At 36.9% G+C, this 20469-nt stretch overlaps 4 protein-coding genes across 6 annotated transcripts; 1 reads left to right on the plus strand and 3 right to left on the minus strand.

Moving 5' to 3' along the window:
• Nucleotides 1–1571: 1571 nt before the first annotated feature.
• Nucleotides 1572–2751, minus strand: LOC143472606 (equistatin-like). 2 transcript variants are annotated; one of them, XM_076969992.1, is made up of 3 exons: nucleotides 2584–2751; nucleotides 2007–2440; nucleotides 1572–1794 (listed from the first exon to the last, which is right to left on the minus strand). In XM_076969992.1, exons 1-2 carry the CDS (start codon nucleotides 2642–2644, stop codon nucleotides 2010–2012), a joined length of 492 nt encoding a protein of 163 aa, XP_076826107.1. In that variant the 5' UTR covers nucleotides 2645–2751; the 3' UTR covers nucleotides 1572–1794; nucleotides 2007–2009. The 2 variants fall into 2 exon arrangements, with proteins under 2 accessions (XP_076826107.1, XP_076826106.1); XM_076969991.1 differs by having other exon boundaries at nucleotides 1572–1797; nucleotides 2584–2749.
• A 4231-nt stretch (nucleotides 2752–6982) lies between these two features.
• LOC143454345 (uncharacterized) lies at nucleotides 6983–8761 on the minus strand. Its single transcript, XM_076955001.1, has one exon. The coding sequence runs from the start codon at nucleotides 8614–8616 to the stop codon at nucleotides 7549–7551; it is 1068 nt and encodes a 355-aa protein (XP_076811116.1). The 5' UTR covers nucleotides 8617–8761; the 3' UTR covers nucleotides 6983–7548.
• A 5882-nt stretch (nucleotides 8762–14643) lies between these two features.
• LOC143454393 (uncharacterized) lies at nucleotides 14644–20401 on the plus strand. Of its 2 annotated transcripts, XM_076955006.1 has the most exons (3): nucleotides 14644–16243; nucleotides 17422–17578; nucleotides 20043–20401. In XM_076955006.1, the coding sequence occupies exon 1, from the start codon at nucleotides 14930–14932 to the stop codon at nucleotides 15887–15889; it is 960 nt and encodes a 319-aa protein (XP_076811121.1). In that variant the 5' UTR covers nucleotides 14644–14929; the 3' UTR covers nucleotides 15890–16243; nucleotides 17422–17578; nucleotides 20043–20401. The 2 variants fall into 2 exon arrangements, with proteins under 2 accessions (XP_076811121.1, XP_076811120.1); XM_076955005.1 differs by lacking the exon at nucleotides 20043–20401 and having other exon boundaries at nucleotides 17422–17672.
• On the minus strand, nucleotides 17716–19504 carry LOC143449000 (uncharacterized). Its single transcript, XM_076949012.1, has 5 exons — nucleotides 19478–19504; nucleotides 19095–19277; nucleotides 18932–18991; nucleotides 18677–18865; nucleotides 17716–18516 (listed from the first exon to the last, which is right to left on the minus strand). The coding sequence occupies exons 1-5, from the start codon at nucleotides 19502–19504 to the stop codon at nucleotides 18070–18072; spliced, it is 906 nt and encodes a 301-aa protein (XP_076805127.1). The 3' UTR covers nucleotides 17716–18069.
• Nucleotides 20402–20469: the final 68 nt, after the last annotated feature.

A 20469-nucleotide genomic window follows, 5' to 3' on the forward strand; every position in this document is an offset into this window, starting at 1 on the left:
TAGAACGTCGCCCCCTGGCAAAAAGCAAATTTTAGAAGTCATATTGTAAGTATCGGTAAAAAATAAACGAAAAGATATATGAGCTAAAACAGCATGGTAAACTCAAACGACTTCTCCCTTGTTTGTAACGTAATTCATTTTGACAGTAACTGCTTTGATATTATCGTACGGATGGATTTATGACAGGAACGATTACTTACGACGCAACTGACTAATTATAATAAGTCCAAGCCTGGTTGAAGGCAGTGATAGCGCTTTATAAAGTTTTACAGTTTTGAAAAGTGTTTTTGGTAAATTGTTGCTTGCGACTGTAAGTGTATTTGTTTCTATTGAATTCATGTCAATATACATTATTTCGTTTGTCGTACATCTATTGTTGTATCACTTGTTCACAAGGCAACTGGTATAATGACGTGGGCAACCCAATATGACATTTTAGAAATTTATACCACTCTTTATATGAGACTGAACTTATCAGGCTGCATCTTTTTCAGTATCCATTGTGCTTATTATTTTATGACACCATTATTCCTCTTTCACCGATTGTTCCACAACTGTTTTTTTTTATATATTTTCTAAGGTTTCCATTATGTTTTGTTATTGCATGTAAAAGAACAAAAACTTTCTTGTTATCCAACCGAACACGTGTTATAGCGGCGCTATGGCTTCAACCAACATGACCGCCAGAAAATAGAGAAATCGCCAAAGAAGATACAAATTACTCCCTATATTTCATTTTTTAATTCAGTAATATTATTTTGTTGCGTTTTCTAGCTTTAAGGTGTGTCTTGCAACTGTGACGTTTATAATTAATAGAATAATTGCTCATTTGCAGTGTTAATTATATGTTGGGTTTTGTATAATGTTGTTGTTACTGTTGTAGAATGTTTTACCCGGTTTGCAAATAAACGTTGCTGGCAAGGTAATCTACGTAATCACTACTTTGTTGAAATATTGCCTCGGATAATTTATTTAGGGTATCGACAGGCGCAAGTCCCTTTTTTAATTAGGCTTGGCTTCTCCCACACACAGTCACTGCAAAACGTGGCGTACAGTTGCATTGTTTGCTGTAGAAACTTAAAATTTGGTGACTTTTCCTAAAAAATGTTCAGCTATCTGTCCATGTTTGTTTGATAAAGTTGGATTTTGTACTTTTTGAGATATTGTGATATTTTCATAATTTTGCTCTCTCTCTCCGTATTGAAGCGTATTACTCATTTACGCACCAATAACTCGATTAACTATTCTCTTGCGTTCTCTTCTCGCGGTCAGCTGTTTTTCTGCACAGCGGGGGCGCGGCGTAACAAAAAAAATTTCTAGAAATGTGTCACTTTTAGAAATACTTAGTTTACACTAAATTCACTTTCTTTAGTTTAACAATTATGATGTATACAGGAAGCCAAATGATTTTGCTACTAACCTGTAAAAATCCGATCAGTTTACGACGTATAATTTTCTAGTAATTAACGATGGAAAATGTGTGTGCGGAGTCGGCCACACCTATAGTTAAAATAGTAAAGTCGCGAGCCTGGTTAGGAGAGGGTTAATCTTTTTTTTTAAGAAAAACTCAGTCACACAGATATTTCTTTATTGTGAAATCATAAATGTCGTTTCTTGCTTGCTCAAACGCATGTTTAATATCTTAAAAGCACGGTAATAGACAGAAAACTTTCTATTGCAAATTTTGAAATATTACAGTTCTTGATTATATGGACTTAAAAATTTTCTTGTACTTTTTGTAAGTATATTAACACACTGAAGACCCCATCATTTTCTCGTAGCTCAAACCAAAGACTGCTGTAAGAAATAAAATAACTGTTTTATTGCATGCCCAAAACATAAACATTTAATACAGATTGCAGCTCTTGCCAAAATACTGTATAAGTGCCATTGTCCAATATTACCAAATATTTCTTGATGAAATTTTCTGTTACGTTGACAAAAACGTATATAATCTAAGCGCGCGTTTCGCGCAGCTAGCCCAAATGGCGATAACGCGTATATACCTTTCATTGGCAGGAAACTTTGCCCGTATCAATATCAAAACGGCCGGGCAAACTATTTCCACGTGAATCGACGCACCAACAATCCCCGGTAAAGCCGTAGCATTGCTCGGGCATCCAACTCCCGTCGTCGGCGCATTTCGGGAACCAAGGTCCATCCTGTATTCCCGGATTATTTTTCACAATTTCCTCAGACTGGCGATATACATCCAAGCAGCACTCAAGCCGGCCGTCGTTGTAGGTCATCGTGTCAGGGAGTGCAGATCCATCGGGCTTGCTGCACCAACAGGCCCCGGTAAAAGAAAGGCACTGCTTCGGGAGGAATTTACCATCCTGGTCACACTGTGGGCGCTCTGGACCATCCATAATACGCGGATTTTTCTTCATAAGTCTTTCTTCAATCAATCGCGTCATTGTTTCACAAGGTTTCAAATCATCTAAGAAACAAGTTTGGAAACTTTATATAGATTTAATTTCGTAAACGTGGAATGAAATGGTGAGAATACTAAAATTACAACGCTTTCCATTTACTGGGAAGCGATGCGTATGGCAAACATGTCACATTATTATCACTTAGCACCTTCTGCAGTTCCAAGCTTCGCCGTGCAGCAGAGCACCGATAATATTATCAACGCGTGCATTTTACTTCACAGGTTTTCTTTTACGTCTAACCGTCCAATATATCCTGCAAAAGAAATTTTAAAGGTTTATGCAAATGCGCTGTCTGATAGCGTTAATTATGTTGCGACTGCTGTAATGCAAACAGTACATAGCTGCATGGAAATATATACTGCGAATTAAAAGCCACGTAATTCACATCAGCTTCATAGTTGTATAGACAACCAATTAATCCAGCCACTGGAAATGTCACAGTGAGGAAACAAAAGTAAAGATTAACTGTTGTGTCGCAAATGCTGCATATTGTGTTTCCATGGTAACAAGCGTCCAATTGCTACAGCATATTCTTGAATGCTACCAGAGGTGGGCTGAAAGTAAAGTAAAGTATAACGTCAGCAAAGATAGCAGTAGTCAGCAAAAAAGTACCGACAGTACCGGTCTTCTGTACTGTTTCTGAACAGTAGTTCGTTACTTTGTCAGTGCTCTGTAACCTGTCGGTACTTTATGTAAAGCGAATCTTGCAATTTTTGCCTCCATGGCCCCGCTGCAGATTACCCCGGGTCACCCGGCTCTTTGCGACTTTATTTGACATTTGTTAGCTAAAATACAAGAGCAAACGCTCAAATTGGCATTAGGGTTTAATTGAAATAAACCTTTGAAAAACACATTTCTTAAAACCTTAAAGTAATCACTTTAATAGCGCCGCGCAACGGGAACGACGAAGTAATTCCACTAATTCGGTTATAGAGAGATTCGGTCCTATGTATAGTTCCGCGGTATTGGCTAATCCTAAATGTTGGGAATATTGCAATAAGTTCATACAGGTTTGAATCAACAAGAAGATAAATCATTCGTGGTTTGAAAGAACCGTATTGAATTGCCATTAATAAAATTAACTGCAATTTATCAGCACGTGTCGTGGAATAGTTAAAAGATACGGAAGATTTTACCATTTGTTACATTTTCAATCGACATGCAGTGTTGAAAAATTGATCAAACGTTTGCAGTTGGCAACAATTTTTTCTCACTTGCTTCAGTAATCTGCGTGATGCTATTTTGCAGTGTGATTTATGACATAGCTGTGGTGAAATTTGCTTTTGCTCTTGGTCGTTCATCAAGGAACCCTCCCTGAAAAGAGCAGACCCAGTGACACAGCTTTATTCGCTAACCGAATTCAATGGTGCGAGCGTCTGCAATTGGTTATTGGCGCACCCCACAAAACTTAGTCCTAAATTCTCAAATTCCTAAACGATTAAAAAGGTGAAAAATGAACAAAATTGGAGTTTTCGGTGCATGGTTGTGCTTTTGCTGCTGATTTGTCGGCGAAGTACGTAAAGCTTTTGAAAAGCGGACCATTAACTTTTCAAACGTTTTTGCTGTCATAACTGAGATGCTTCACTCAGCTATAGCGTATATTGGAAGGCACAAATAGGAAATAAACTGGTATACGGCGTTCCAAAAATTGTATACTGTATAAATTGCTAATGTTACATAATCTTCCACTTGAATTATTTCATCTGATTCGTTTACGTTACTCACAATAGAATACTTCAGTAAACAACTAGACAACTAGACTACTTTTGTAAACAACTTTTTCACTGCGCTTAAATATGTATTTTCATTAGGCATCACTTTATTTCTGTGGTATTCTTTAATCGAAGTATATATTTGCCAGTCGTGCTGTGTTATTTAGTTTCCACTCTTTCCATTTGCATGAACTTAAGGCTTCTCTCGTTCCACTTGTTATTTCCCCTCTGCTGGTCCATAGTGATTTTTTGTTTCGCGGAGTGGCGTAATAATTTCCGAGCGCATGGAGAGGTTTTGTTTGAGCTGCAGGTAACTCTGGACTTGGCCGGCTGTACGACAGTATATTAGTTATTTTATATTTTGACTCAGAAATAAGTACTTTTAGTGAACCCACTGCTGGTATTGATTTGGTTTGTGTGTTACTGCCTTTCAATATATAAAACGTCCAGACAGTTTGTGTGAGTCCCATAATTGTGGTCATAATTGAGTAATCGCGCGGTTGGTGTGGTAACCGTTCTCTCTAGATTCTAGAACCTGGCCATAGCTGACAAACCGTCACACCAACTATAGTTAGTACGTTAGCTATTGTACGTTAAATGCGAGAATTCGTTTCAAGGCATTGATACAAACTTTATTCGTTAATTCACTAAACAGCAAATCAACGAAAATAGCGGAAAGTGACGAAATGATCGTGGTACGAACAAAGCTTCTGGTGGACTGGTGGTTGGTTTTATGAAAACAGTGTTTAGTCTAAATGACCGTAATCAAACAAATGACTTAGGTGTAAAGTTGTTGGAGCAGATTAAAACTTCGCATTATAGTCACGTTGTAAAATTTAAAAAGTTGTTTGCAACCGAAAGTAAAAACATCACGGTCAACTACCATTTGTCTACCCTTGCAATAATGTACACTGGTATACTGCGATCGAGATAAGATATGAACGGGATAATATCCTGTTGAAAAAATTGACAGTAGGCACCGTTATACGGTGTCCTTTATAGGGGACAAGGAGTGTCTATAAAGTGTTAGGCTACTATGCTATAAGCTAAAGTTGGGAAATAGCCTTGGCCAGCATCGACCTTCAGAGAGGTCTTTTGAATGCTGCAAAAATTGTGATAAGTTCATACAGGTTTGAATCAACAAGAAGATTAATCATTCGTGGTTTGAAAGAAGCGTATTGAATTTCCATTAATTAATAATTAATTAATTATTATCTGTAAATCATCAGCACTTGTCGTGGAATAGTTGTAAAACACGGAAGAATTAGTCATTTGTTACATTTTTAATCGACATGCAGTGTTGAAAAATTGATCAAACGTTTGCAGTTGGCAACATTTTTTTTCTCACTTGTTTAAGTAATCTGCGTGATGATATTTTGCAGTGTGATTTATGACATAGCTGTGGTGAAATTTGCTTTGGCTCTTGGTCGTTCATCAAGGAACCCTCCTTGAAAAGAGCAGGCCAAGTGACACAGCTTTATTTGATAACCGCATTCAATAGTGCGAGCGTCTGCAATTGGTCATTATGTCAGATATTTCGACGAAACATGTCGAAAAATGTTTAAAAAAAGAAACTTTCAAATGCAAGTTTTGTGACAAAGATGTTAAAAAAGATGATCAAGCAGCTCAAAATAGAATGCATACCGGGTAAAAACCATACAACTGCGGTCAATGTGGAAAATATTTTACTCAAAAAATCAATTTAATGTAAATGCTAACTTGCAGTAAGTATAGTTTAGTCGTGACGGTTGTTGAATAGTCCGATACCGTGAAATGCGGAAAAAACAAAAATGTATTTCCAGTTCTTGTACTGTCCTCTATGACATTTTTAAGCTGAAAATAAACATTACCTGCTACCAATCACTTTCGTATGGAGACGTATATCATCCCAAACGCGATCTAGCTATAGTAGGGTTACCATATTTTCGTGGCTTAAAATCAAGACACTCTTTAGTGCCCACTAGCGGTTTTTAAAATGAGGTATGAACACATTGTCTGTATGTGTGAAACTGAGAAGAATGTTCCCGGTTTGCAAACTAAACACTCTGCTTCTCATTCATTTCTACCCTTTCTGATGCATGGATGTTTTGCTTGCATTTCATCCGTGAATTTACATTTTCGCTTAGCCAAATTCTACAGTAAAACAATAACAAAATTAAATTTTAGCACTTAACATATTCGGCTCGCATCTTCAACTAGAACAGGGGTTCTAAAACTTATGGAGAGGCGCCCCAAGTCTGGACATGTCCGGGGAAATCCGGACGTATGGCAACCCTAAGCTACAGTAGCTTTGAGCACATGTGGTAGAAGTGATATACCACCATTAACATATTTAATACAAACTCAGTTACCAAGCATATCGTTTTCACGTAGTGTAGTCATAAACGCCATAAAATTCGTCATAATTGAAGACCTGATTTATGATGCAATTTTGGTAATAACTGCTTAACACAATTATCAAAAAATATTTTTCCAAGGTATTTACTAGCTATTGGTTGTTAACTATAAACTCTTCGATTTAAGGTCAACTAGTTTTTGAACTTGCTCGTAAAGAAGCTATAGTTAAGAAGGAGTTACAGTTATAAGTTAAGAAAAATATTGCACGAAATTCTGAGACTACAGTAATGGGCGTAACTTGAAACTTTTCTGCATGATAACTTCAACATAAAAGTATATTCGAAGAACTATTTTCACAAACGTTAACATGTAGTATACCCAAATTTTGTAAGATTAATAAAGCAACTTGCCAATGGTCAATGTAAGAGAGTAAAATTGTATTTTTCCACTTTCCCCAGATAGCTAAGCACGGAAAACTTTCATGAAACAAGTTGAAAATTCTAATGATGACGTTATTATTGGTTTTTACTGTTTTCAACTCCGTAATAACTAACACAAACGACATTTTCAAGGCAAGCAAACATTTATGTTAACATGATAGAAAGGAACGTGCACAATTTCCATGTTGCAAGTTTATTTGCAAATTGTCGTACAATGTTGATTTCATTGTCATTATTGCAATGAAGTTTCAACTTCAAACAACTACATTTTACCAACTACAACCATTTATTCACTAGCACCGACATTAAGGCAAAATATCGTCATTAGCTTTGTCCTTGAGCCCTTTCGTCATTTGACTGACGATGATGTTGGAGACAAGTTCATGTTATTACACGGTTGCAGTGAATACACACAAGTCCGACCATGAACGAAGTAAGTTACATGTGCGGAAAACCTTATGTAAAAGCAGTCTGGTTAAAAGTACAATTAATTAGCCTACTATGCACTATAGACATTTAACGACAATCGTAATAAAACAGAGCAACAAGTGGCAATTGTTCTCCAACATACAAACACTAAAGTTCAAATAGCAAAGTGACAAATTATTTTCTTGAAGACCTGTATTAATGTTCTTTGCACATGTGAGCTTTTAAGTAATCCAACCGAGTAAATGATTTGTCACACACATGGCAAACATAAGGGCACTCGCCTGTGTGTTGAGTTCTGATGTGGGTTTTTAAGGTAGAATTTGTAGCTGCCTTATAATCACAATGTTGACAAGAGTAAGGACGTTCGCCAGTATGCGTTCGAATGTGGCTGGATAATAAACGTGATTCCCGAAAAGACTTCTGACAAAAATCACATGAGTAATTCTTCTGTCCATTGTGCATGTTTGTATGATTATTTAGATGATGGAGATGACGAAATGTTTTTGCACAGATTGTACAAGTAAAACATTTTGAATCCGATGTATGAATTTTCTGATGGGTCCTTAGATGACACGATTGAGTGAAAGTTTTCTCACAAAGATTACAAGAATACGGTCGTTCACCAGTGTGAGTTCGCATATGAGTTATCACTGTGCTTCGATGAGTGAATCCTTTGTTACAACTTTGACATGAGTGTGGCTTTTCCCGGGTGTGAACAATCATATGACTTTTCAAAGTATCTTTTCGGGAAAATGATTTATCACAAAGCTCACATTTATGTGAGCGTTCACCGGTATGCACTTTCATATGAGATTGCCTTGTTGCCGCTGTTGCAAATAACCTTTCACAGACTTCACAGGGATGTTGCTTCTCTCCATTGTGTGTTTTCATATGGCCTTTTAAAGTTTGTTTTAAGGCAAACGATTTCTCACAAACTTGGCAGACGAACGGTTTCTCCGTAGAATGACTTTTCAAATGAGTTCTCAAGTTGCTGTTTTGAGTAAAACATTTTCCACATTGATCGCATTTGTATGGTTTTTCCCCGGTATGGATACGATTATGAGCTGTGCAATTATCTTTTTTAATATCTTTGTCACAAACCTTGCACTTGAAAGTTTCTTTTACATGTCTTTTGACATGTTTTTTAACAGTTTCTTTTGTAGTGTTTGCTTTGTTGCAAATGAAATTTTGATACTTTTCTTCATCCGAAGAACAATTCTGATTTTGGGACAAGGCTGTGGCCATTTTGTTTTCTTCATTCATTTTATATTTGACTCTTTTAGCTGGGTCAGAAGTTATGTTGAAAATTTCTGCTGGATCTTCAGGAGTCAGCGCCAAATTCAAAAAGCCAATGCATTGAGCAATAGTTATAAAATCTCAGGAAAATTACTCCTAATTTGAAAAGTGCAGCTTAAACCACAAAATGAAATCAAATCATTTGAGTTAAATTCGGCTGAGTATCTCCGAAGATATTATATATAACAAGTTGAAAACGCATTATACTTGGCAAGACATCCTCGCTATGGTCATGCAAACACTTCGTAAAACCAAGATATTTTAACAACATGTTGTCAACGACCAATGTGATAAGAATGATAAAAATTTCGAATTGCTTTACAACGAAGCTATTGAATAAATAAATAATGAAATTATTAAATTAAATGAAATTTCTTTACTTAAGAATTCACTTTATAAGTAACTATTGGTAGCACGTAACCAACTGCATTTGTTAACAACTAAGTGAAATAACTGCCTAAGAAAGTACAAGACGGCATGTAACCATAATATTCATGTCACGGATAAGTGACTGAATACGCCTACATTAAATAATCGGACAGATAGCTCAAACTCACTGGAAATAGGTAACCAGCAAGTAACCGCGAACCAACACCAAGATGTAACTGAGTCATGCAATGTTTTTGTTCGCGACCTTAAATAATAAAAACCATGAGCTACCCTTTGACATAAACTAGATAGGCTATTAGCAGCATGTTACTTGCGACTGTGCGAACTTAAAAAACTCTTCTGAGGGTATCACCTATGGTTTTATCACACTATTTGCAAACGCAAGGACGCTCAGCTTGGTACCTTCTTACTTGATGCTTCATGATATGACAAAACTATGCTGAAAGATTCTTTATCATGTCCAAAACATAGACAACTGTAAGAACAAGAAATAATTACTACTTTTATGCCAAAATATAAAACGTATACTGTTAGTTTTATCCCGCTTGAATTTCGGTTGCTGCCACATCTACCAAGCCATACAAGCTGATAGCTTCCACTTGACTGGGCATATTGAAAAACACAATGTCCCTGTGTTTAGTTCGTTTTACGTTTTGGGAAACTAGGGTAACCACTTGGAACGTTTTAAAAAATAGTTGGTACAAACAAATGAACGTCGATTTTTGAAGTATCTTTCCGAATGCAGCTGCGTTTACAAGTGGACACTTATCTGTCCGAGTTCTAAAATATTATGAACGTACGATTATAGTTAACAGCGCTGTATCTGAAACACTTTATCGAATGCCGCTTAGTGCTGGTATCACGTGAAACTCTGTTTGTTCCGTCCTTCCCACTTACGGCCGGTCAATATAGCCAATCTTTACTGTAAACAAGGTGAAAAGAAAATATAATGACAACGTGTATTCTCAGCAATGAGTTATATTTAACAGCCTCGGTCTTCTCGTATAAAACCAAACAGTACAAAATTTCTTAGAGGTTCATAATGTTCCATAATGCTCAGACGATTTGAATCCCGTGCCAGACCCATCAACTCAGTTTCAAGCATGAAAAAGAACAAGCTATCAAAACCGGTACAAAAATTAAGCTATGCAATGACTAAATTATTCACAAAGCACTCCAGGGTCTTTCTACCTTGCGTGTAAAGTGAGAAGCGAATTGGTTGTAACAATGAGCATTCATTAAAGTGTTTTGACAAGTTGGCAAGAAATCAAGGCACTATAGATAAACAACTGCACTCTTATAAAGGCCGCTGATTAAATCAATTTGGGATTAGCTCAAGTCAATCTGACATTTGACAAACATTACTAACAACAGGCCATACAAGACAGGCGAAATAACGTTTATATTGTTATGACGCAAACATTACGTTGTTGAGGCAAATGTGGACACTTCTTAATTGCTGAAATCAGCTGGCAAATCTGCAAGAAGCTGTTTTCATTGTCTTTTAAGTTGCAATGACATAATTGTGCATCTGCTATTTCCCGCCCTATTAATTATTGCATAACGTTATATTTGCAATAATATACAAACCATTCTTTGTTCACACATAACTTTTATGCAATTGAAGAATAGTTGATTGACAAGTTGTTCCGTAAACATGTTTTCTACCTCTGCTACATGTTATCTTATTTTGCAAATATGTTTTCTTCATTTCATTATGAGTTCAACGAATTCAAACAACACCTGTGTGTGATTAACGACTTAATTGGTAAACATGTTTTTCTGCACGATTGACATCGTAACACCCGCATCGTCATTTTCAAAATAGATAGTGTTGATTGACACTTATTCCCTTTCGTTAAAGATCCCATTGTTATAATTAGGACTTGACCTAAAATACTTCCAGACCAAATAATTTCCTGTTTATCAAGTGCATCGCATCTCAAGATAGAATTTTGTTTCTTTAACTCTTCCCATTCAGTGTATATATGTATCATTGCATGCTATAATTTCAGTACCAGTATTGAGTATTCAGTGTTTTGTGATGGAGGGGATATGAACGAATGAGAAAAGATAGATCATAACAACTCTTTGAACAATTTCCCTCAGTGACCTTGTAGTGGAGGGAGACAGGCTTTGATTGCTAACGGGTTCTTAAAATCCTTTTTTATGAACACCCTTGTGCGATGTGCCGGAAATATACGAGAAAAAAGGCATGAGCATTTCAAAGCGTGTGAACGAGAAAAACAGTGCGTTTGCAATGCAAATTACATTCGGTTAAAGTTGGAAACAGTTTCTTTGGTGTTTCTTGGAAACGACCTGGTAATGTACTAACAGGAGTTTTCACACACGAAGTTATTCAGAGCAAGTTTTAAAATATACCAACGATAATTGCAGTGTTCTGAAAAAGCAAGGGTAATAGATAGGAGTATAAACTTTATAAGTTTATAAACTCCAATTGCTAACTGGAAACACTTTCCTAAGAATGATGTGGCGGTACTAAAAGTTTAAAAATCTCAATTGTTAACTGGAAGACTCATTTCCAAGAATGACGTAATGGTATTAAATTTGCCACACAGGCCGCCACATTCCTCCCCCGCTACGGAAGGAAAAAGATAAGAATTAAAATGTAACAAACTGAAGACGGCAAAGGCGAGCGAGCACAAAGAACAAAATGAAGTTATATGCCAGGGGTGGCCAACAAGTCAGAGACTAAGAGCCTCACGTCTTACTGTGTTAACCGCAAAGAGCCACATCTTAATGATTATGATTTATGACGCTGTTTCTTATTACGTCATAATAATGCATCAGATATTGTTTCAGTTTCATCATCTTTATTCTGGGTCGAAATCTGATGTAATCAGTCATTATTTAGCAAATATAAATTGAACATTAGCCAGTAAAGATTCCTTTTCTGTATTATTTATCTGCCAAAAATGGGTAAAATGTGCTCTCTTTAGTGCTTTAGTATCTATAACTTTACGTCTGCGTCTGCGCATATCTCGCGCAGAAGTTTGAGCTTATAAAACATTGTGCGATGTGCCGGAAATATACGACAAAAAAGGCATGAGCATTTCAAAGCGTGTGAACGAGCAAAACAGTGCGTTCGCAATGCAAATTACATTCGGTTAAAGTTGGAAACAGTTTCTTGGAAACGACCTGGTAACGTACTAACAGGAGTTTTTACACACGAAGTTATTCAGAGCAAGCTTTAAAATATACTAACGATAATTGCAGTGTTCTGAAAAAGCAAGGGTAATAGATAGGAGTAATATTGAAAGCATTGAAAATGAAATTATTTAGATCATCAGTATTTAATGTTATATAATCTATTCAACTGAAGTTTAGGAATTTCATCGATCGAATAATGGAAATACGTTATATCAGAAGGAATGCTTGCCTGAACGCATAGAACGCAATACAAAAGACGCAGTATATGTTTCTTGATTAGAGAGTGCAGATGTTCGGCTTAGTAAACGTCGTTTTCTCAGCATTAATAGTTTAGTTTAATTATTAAGTCTAATTTCATGTAGTGTTTATAGATACAGACCAAAAGAAACAGAAAAACTTGAACCAGAACGAACAAGAAAGAAAGCAATAATTTAATGTGCAAGGTTTTTTAACTGCGGGCAGTGGTACGCCTCCCGCTAATAAACCCTTATTAAGTCGACAATGGAAGTCGATTATTTTCCAAAATGACAGAACGATAATGCAAACACTAGATTCCCAATAAGTGGCCTGGGATATGACCACCATGTATTTTGGGAGTGTGTGAAGGCAAAATAGGAATTTCGTATACTTTTTTATTCGTAACATATACTAAGCCGTTAACTTACTTATTGCCTTGCTGAGTTGTAAAATATCAAGCAAGCCAGTAGGCTACCACGCCTCGAATAGAGAAGCTCTGAGCGTTATTACTGTGTTGGCTCAGGAACTGGCCAGTTGCAGTTCAGCAGTTGGAGAGTTGGAGAGTACGTTCGAGTGTCGAATTAGTCACCACATGCTGAACACACCATTTATCACATGCAGACAAATGGACGTTTAATTGTGTGTGTCAGCAGGACTCTCACAAATGAAAACCAGAAAATCCCTAAAGCTATGCCAATAAATCCCTAGATAGCATGCAAAATCCATAAACCATAATTAGCGCGTTATACTATTATGTTATCACACTAAGGCGATTATATTTTGACCTAAAAACTGAAACTATCGCAAATGATGTTTTATTGTCTTCGGCATTATTTTAAATGACATAAATTAGGTAGAGCGTGAAATTTCATGCTATATTCCCTCCTGAATAGTAAGTAATTCCTTAGGGTATTCACCCATTGGATTGTAAAACAGGGTTTCTTTGTGACGAAATAGAACGTAAATTATTACGACGTAATAAAACCTTGAAGTCGGTTTTTGTAGTCCTACAATGTAGGACTGTAGGTGGTACGAGAAAGCTGCATGATCCAAAAAAATGGTACGCGAGTACTGTAGATAAAATTTGGGAACCACTGCAAGACAATTGTTGAAAATTTGTTTGCGACTTTTCAATCACACGATTGTTGTTAATCTGTACTACGTAGAACAAGCTGCAGGATAGGCTAGCAAGGTTGCAAATACTTACAGATTTGTATAGTAACAGCTTTTTTAGTAATTTTTTTGAGGCTTTGTTAATGTCAAACTTTAACAAGTGATTCTTACGTGTATAGGTAGCAGTTTTAGTGTGGAATGCTCAATATAGTTTTGTGGTTACTAACTAGCTTTATCAGTTCATCTCTAACAAGCTTATTATTGTAAATAATGTTATTAATAAACTGTAGTTGTCTTGTCCATTTCATGCACTCGCATGGCCCGCTTGTCTAAGTTTAAATATTTTTTGGCCCCCGATCTGAAAAGCTTGCCCACCCCTGCTCTAAACTAAAGTTACATGATGTAGGCTATCTAAAGCAAAACATAAGCAAGAGCTGATTCGCAATAAGTAGACAATGGGCCATTTACAACAGTATAAAGTAGGCTACAAGGTGTACAATGTAAAATGACAAGTTCACCTACAGTGCAACCTCTATGACACCACGACCATGCAGTTTGTAAAAAATTTTGACTTTTTAAACAATTTTGACAAATATTTGACTTGTTTTGACTTTTTAAAAAATAATCGCCCTACTTATCATATTACCTCAAAGATGGCTAGTGGGGGTAGATTGATTACATGCTAAAAGCGAAATCTTAGTAAGTACTTTATACCTATCAACAATTTCAAAAATCCCTAGATCATCAAAATCTCTAAACGTGTCCCTAAAAAGGGCTAAAATTTGCAATTTGGAACTAAATCCCTAGAAGTGAGAGCGCTGTGTGTGAGATCTCTTGTAGACCTACATCTAGAATGATAAATAATTAGCCTATGCAGTATTTCCTGTTGATAATAGTAAATCTTATCTATACAAGAAGATCTACGAAGGTTGATTATGTGGACGCCGTGCCTAGTATATACTGTTGCAATATGTTTTTTGAGGTAACGCGGAAAAAAGCAAATGATGCAGTTTCCACTTTTTTATCTACAAACATATAAAGAAACACTCAGTCAATTTTAACTAATTTGTTTTGTTCAGTTCGTTACCTAATCTAATTTCCTGTTACAATAGGGGAAAACTTTTTGACAATAATACAAGGATTGCCTCAGCTCAACGCAACTGCGGTTTGCAACTTGCGCAAAATCCTTTTGTAGAAACGTCGTCGCAAAACACAAGGGGAAGGAAGGAACAGTTTCTTCTGATTCAACGTCTGACCCAGCAAAAGCCGATAAGTCAAAAATGCCCGAAGCTACAAAGTAGACACAGCCTCGTCGCAGAGTTTCTTTTTGGGAAAAGAAATTTGTCAATTTCTCTTTTGCAACGAAACGATGAACTCAAAAGATAGCTTGACGAAACATGTAAAAGAAATTTTCAAGTGCAAGGTTTGTGACAAAGATATTAAAAAAAATAATTACGCAGCTCACAATCGTATCCATACTGGGGAAAAACCATACAAATGCGATCAATGTGGAAAATCTTTTACTCAAAAAAACAACTTGAAAACTCATTTGAAAAGTCATTCTACAGAGAAACCTTTCACCTGCCAAGTTTGTGAAAAATCGTTTGCCTTAAAACCAACTTTAAAATGCCATATAAAAACACACACTGGAGAGAAGCAACATCCCTGTGAAGTCTGTGGAAGGTTATTTGCAACAACGGGAACGAGGCAATCTCATATGAAAGTGCATACTGGTGAACGCTCACATAAATGTGAGCTTTGTGATAAATCATTTTCCCAAAAAAATAATTTGAAAAGTCATATGGTTGTTCACACCCGGGAAAAGCCATACTCATGTCAAATTTGTAACAAAGGATTCGCTCATCGAAGCACAGTGATAACTCATATGAGAACTCACACTGGTGAACGACCGTATTCATGTAATCTTTGTGAGAAAACTTTCATTCGATCGTCTAATCTAAGGACCCATCAGAAAATTCATACAACGGATTCAAAATGTTTTACTTGTACAATCTGTGAAAAAACATTTCGTCAGCTCCGAAATCTAAATAACCATACAAACATGCACAATGGACGGAAGAATTACTTATGTGATTTTTGTCAGATGTCTTTTCGGGAATCAGGCCATTTATCCAATCACATTCGAACGCATACTGGCGAACGTCCTTACTCTTGTCAACATTGTGATTATAAGGCAGCTAAAAATTCTACCTTAAAAAGGCACGTCAGAACTCAACACACAGGCGAGTGCCCTTATGTTTGCGATGTGTGTGACAAATCATATGCTCTGTTGGATTACTTAAAAGCTCATATATGCAAAGAACATTAATACAAGTGTTCAAGAATACAATTTGTCTCTTTGTTATTTGAAGTTCAGTGTTTGTATGTTGGAGAACAATTGCCACTTGTTTTATTTTATTACGATTGCAAAACACGTAGTTAGTGAATGTAATTTTCTGTAAATATTGTTCAGTTGTTGGATGTTTTAGTTTTGCAAATAAATGTAGTAAATGTAATAAAATGTAAAGTAATGTAAATGTAATGTTACGTAATTAACGAATGATTCAACTGGGAGCCAATTGGCTCACTTAAGGAGGAATTCTTTATTCCTGAAAGGAAATGTTTTCTAAGGAAGGATTGAGAAGTGAAAACTGTTAATGGAAAAGCCCGAAGTTTGAGATAAGTAAATAAAAAAATTATTTTTAACGTTACTTGTGCTCAGAAGGTGTAGAGTGTAGACTGGTTAGGCTGCTATAGCTATCCTTTTCAAATCGGACAGATGATATCACGTTTCATTTATAGCGGTAACATCAGAAAGGTTGGTAGTATTCAGCAATAACTCAAAAGTAGGCCTTCTGAGAAGTCATAATTGTACCAATAAACAGTTCCTTGACTATTTTATTTGAAGTACGCCGCAGGTAAAAGTTAAACAAAAATTACCAAAATATTTACAAAATGATGATAGCATAAAACCAATCCATGTCTTGAAAACCCAATTGATGTGGTTAGATTTCCAAGTCTGTGCTAAGTACGCCAAATTAGCTATGGTGGCAGAGCAAACATTTATGCCATTTCCATCAACTACAAATATTTAGTTAAATGTTATACCAAGATTTTGACCAATAAAAGAAGAACGCAGAAAACTTCGATCCAAGCTGATACGCTTTTCTCCTCGAATTTTTCAGTTAATTTTCCAAGTAAGGATTAAAGCTTTCAAGGTTCAACATAAAGTTGAATTTAAATTTGTTTGACAGGAAGAAAGTGATAGTGTCTGGGAAGGCATGTGGTAAAAACGTTGAGAACCACTGGTCGAAACTTTAAAATACCAAAAAGGGAACTAGATTTGTCACAAACTTTGTTCGTCACGTGTTGCGTAGTTGCTTAGAGTGTTTTCCGTTGATGCGTTTTTACCAATTAGCACCTTTTGCGTGTTTGTTGTTAAATATTTTAATCACTTGATTTGGAACCCTCGTTCAATATAAAGATTGTTGCTTTTTGGCCTTGTTTTAAATCGGTGTCTGGCGGAGACCAATTAAATGTGACTTTTCGAAGATGATCGGTTTGTTTTATCAGCGTGATAACGCTACACAGTCTTACAGGTGAAGGTTACCCACAATTATTCATAGTTAAAGGCGCGCCACCGTAAACGTGAAATTAAGCCAGGCTACATAAACGGGAAAAGTTTCGTTACAGATTAAAAACTTGTAGAGAAGTAGAAGTTTGATGCTTTTCATTTGTTTTTTTTTCGACTTCAGTCAAAATTTCCATTTTAAAACATTTTACTGTCTATATCCATACTGTGATAATATTTTCAGGCATATTGCATTCCTAGACAAGTTGTTGAATTTGGACTTATTTCAGAGACCACATGAGGAACAAAATTATTCAAAATGGTTGGAAATGTTTCGGTGGTAAAACATTGGTGTACGAAAACCACATCACAGGTGAACCGCTCGCTGACAGTTTATTTAGAGAAAGCTACAGGCGCGGTGAAAAAATACCAACAACAATAAAGTAGGTAAGACAAACTAGTAAAAGAAAAGACAGTGGAAAATGGCATTCTGGAAAAAGCATAAACGAACACCGTCTCTGATATAAACTTATCAGTATACTTCACAGTGTAAACCTTAAACAATACCTCATAAAAATACAAGGTCGATTTTATGGTTTATTTTGTTTTAAACCAGCAATAAGCTACAAGCTGCTTTAAGCAAAGTGTGCGATTGAAATGCTGAAGAATCTATGAACGAAAAAGTTTTCTGGTCAATGATATTTAGTACGAATTAATAAACCGGCGTTTGCGGTTTAAATCAAAATACGTCACAGTGGACATATATGGCTATGATCGCGTTAAATATACTGATACGGTAATCATAAAGTACAAGTCATCGCTTAGGCATGGAATCACTTGGCATCTCTTCCGCAGAAAACTTTACACGCATTGGCGGCGAGGCGACTTCATAAAACGATGCACTGCACGAATGGGAGTGAAAAAGAAGACGACGCCAGTCAGCCTTTGGTCGGAGCCGCTTTTTTCTTCTTATTCTTATTGGCGGATTGCAAACCTGCGCGTGCCCCGTCTTGCGGGAAACGGGGGGTTAGCAGCGGAGACGAAACGGGCGACCGCGGGCGTCCCCCGTGATGGTGGACATTGTCCAGGCCCCCGGGAGTTGTGGGCCGATTGGCGGACAGCAAGCGGCCCCCGGAATTGGTCTCCTGCTTCGGCCGACTGTGCAAGTGGTTGCTATGGCCGTGGTGTAGACCGTGGTCCGTGGCCGGGATGAGACGATGGCCGTTACTTTTATTTTCCCTCGACGGGCCAACCCCTTGCACAGGAGATCTGTTCACTCGTGACGGTCCGGGGTTTACCCCAACAGGAGACGAGCTCTGCTTCGCCATGGTCTTGTTGTCGTAGATCTTTCGCGGTGTGCTCATCGGCTTCTTTGTCGGCGAATTCTAAAGTACCAGTTGTATTTCGTTTATTTCAACATCCTTCACAATTGTATCTTTGCTCAGGGACGAGCAGGCTCGGTTGAGAAAACCATGACGTAGTTTAAAAATAATTTAACTCTACTACAGTGTGGTCATATAGTGCGAAACACAACAAAGCAATTACTTTGTGAATAGCAGGCAAGCTTCCTCTCCTCGCGTTGTCAGTGTTTGCAGAATGCACGACCGGTGCCATCCTATGGGCAATGTGATTCGTGGCGTTGCTGGGAGGAGCAGATTTCGCCGATTTCTTGTGCTTTGAAGCACTTTCAGAGCTTCGAGAAGGTTGTGAGTCCGAAGATTCGGGTCGTTTGTCCTGTGCAGTACATTATATTATTACAAGCGCTTTGCTGGAAGTTATCTTATCCTGGTATCATCTAACCTCGTCATCAGTCGCTGCAGTATCTTTCCCGAATAGGTCCGAATTTTCATCAGGATCGTCCTTAAAACACAAAACACGTTGTAGCTGTGCAATACAAGAACCGTAGCCGTTGAATAAGGTGTCAAAACAGCTAAAACAAACAACAATTTTGCCAGTTTTTTACCTCTCCGTTATTTGCGCAGTCCTTCATTTCCTTAGCGTAGTCCTTCATGAGGTCGAGCACGTTAGTTGGATTAGGGGCGGTGGCGTCCAGGCTGTCCAGCGTCCATGGATGGGACGTAACCTCAGTAGCGGTCAGCCGTCTTGCTGGATTAACGTCCAAAAGCTGGGAAATCAAGTTTTTTTGCTGCAAAAAAAGCAATTATTTAACTACCGCGACAAGAGTTTCAATTCAAGAGTTAAAACACTAAAAGTGCTGTTGTTTTATAAGTTATACGACAACCAGAATAGTCGGCGTAAGGTTTTTGCAAAGAAACAAGCAAATGGAAAAAGGGAAATCTCTGTAATAATACTAGTAAATTAAGTTGAGACTAGAACGTCGCCCACTGTCAAAATAAAAATTTTAGAAGTCATATTGTAAGTATCGGTAAAATATAAACGAAAACAACATGGTAAACTCAAACATATTCTATCTTGTAACGTAATTCATTTTGACAGTAACTGCTTTGATATTATCGTACGGATGGATTTATGACTGGAATGATTACTTACGACGCAACTGACTAATTAATAAGTCCAAGCCCGGTTGTAGGCAGTGATAGCGCTTTATAAAGATTTACGGTTATGAAACGTGTTTTTGGAAAATTGTTGCTTGCGACTGTAAGTGTATTTGTTTCTATTGAATTCATGTCAATATACATTATTTCGTTTGTCGTACATCTATTGTTGTATCACTTGTTCACAAGGCAACTGGTATAATGACGTGGGCAACCCAATATGACATTTTGGACCACTCTTTATATGAGACTGAGCTTATCAGGCTGCATCTTTTTCAGTATCCATTGTGCTTATTATTTTATGACACCATTATTCCTCTTTCTCCGATTGTTCCACAACTGTTTTTTTTATCTATTTTCTAAGGTTTCCATTATGTTTTGTTATTGCATGTAAGAGAACAAAAACTTTCTTGTTATCCAACCGAACACGTGTTATAGCGGCGCTATGGCTTCAACCAACATGACCGCCTTGTTTCCAGAAAATAGAAAAATCGCCAAAGAAGATACAAATTACTCCCTATATTTCGTTTTTTAATTCAGTAATATTATTTTGTTGCGTTTTTGAGCTTTAAGGTGTTTCTTGCAACTGTGATGTTTATAATTAATAGAATAATTGCTCAATTGCAGTGTTAATTATATGTTGGGTTTTGTATAATGTTGTTGTTACTGTTGTAGAATGTTTTACCCGGTTTGTAAATAAACGTTGCTGGCAAGGTAATCTACGTAATCACTACTTTGCTGAAATATTGCCTCGGATAATTTATTTAGGGTATCGACAGGCGCAAGTTTAATCTTTTTTTTTAAGAAAAACTCAGTCACACA

Source organism: Clavelina lepadiformis, chromosome 1 (genome assembly GCF_947623445.1).
Source record: "Clavelina lepadiformis chromosome 1, kaClaLepa1.1, whole genome shotgun sequence".
Lineage (NCBI taxonomy): Eukaryota > Metazoa > Chordata > Ascidiacea > Aplousobranchia > Clavelinidae > Clavelina > Clavelina lepadiformis.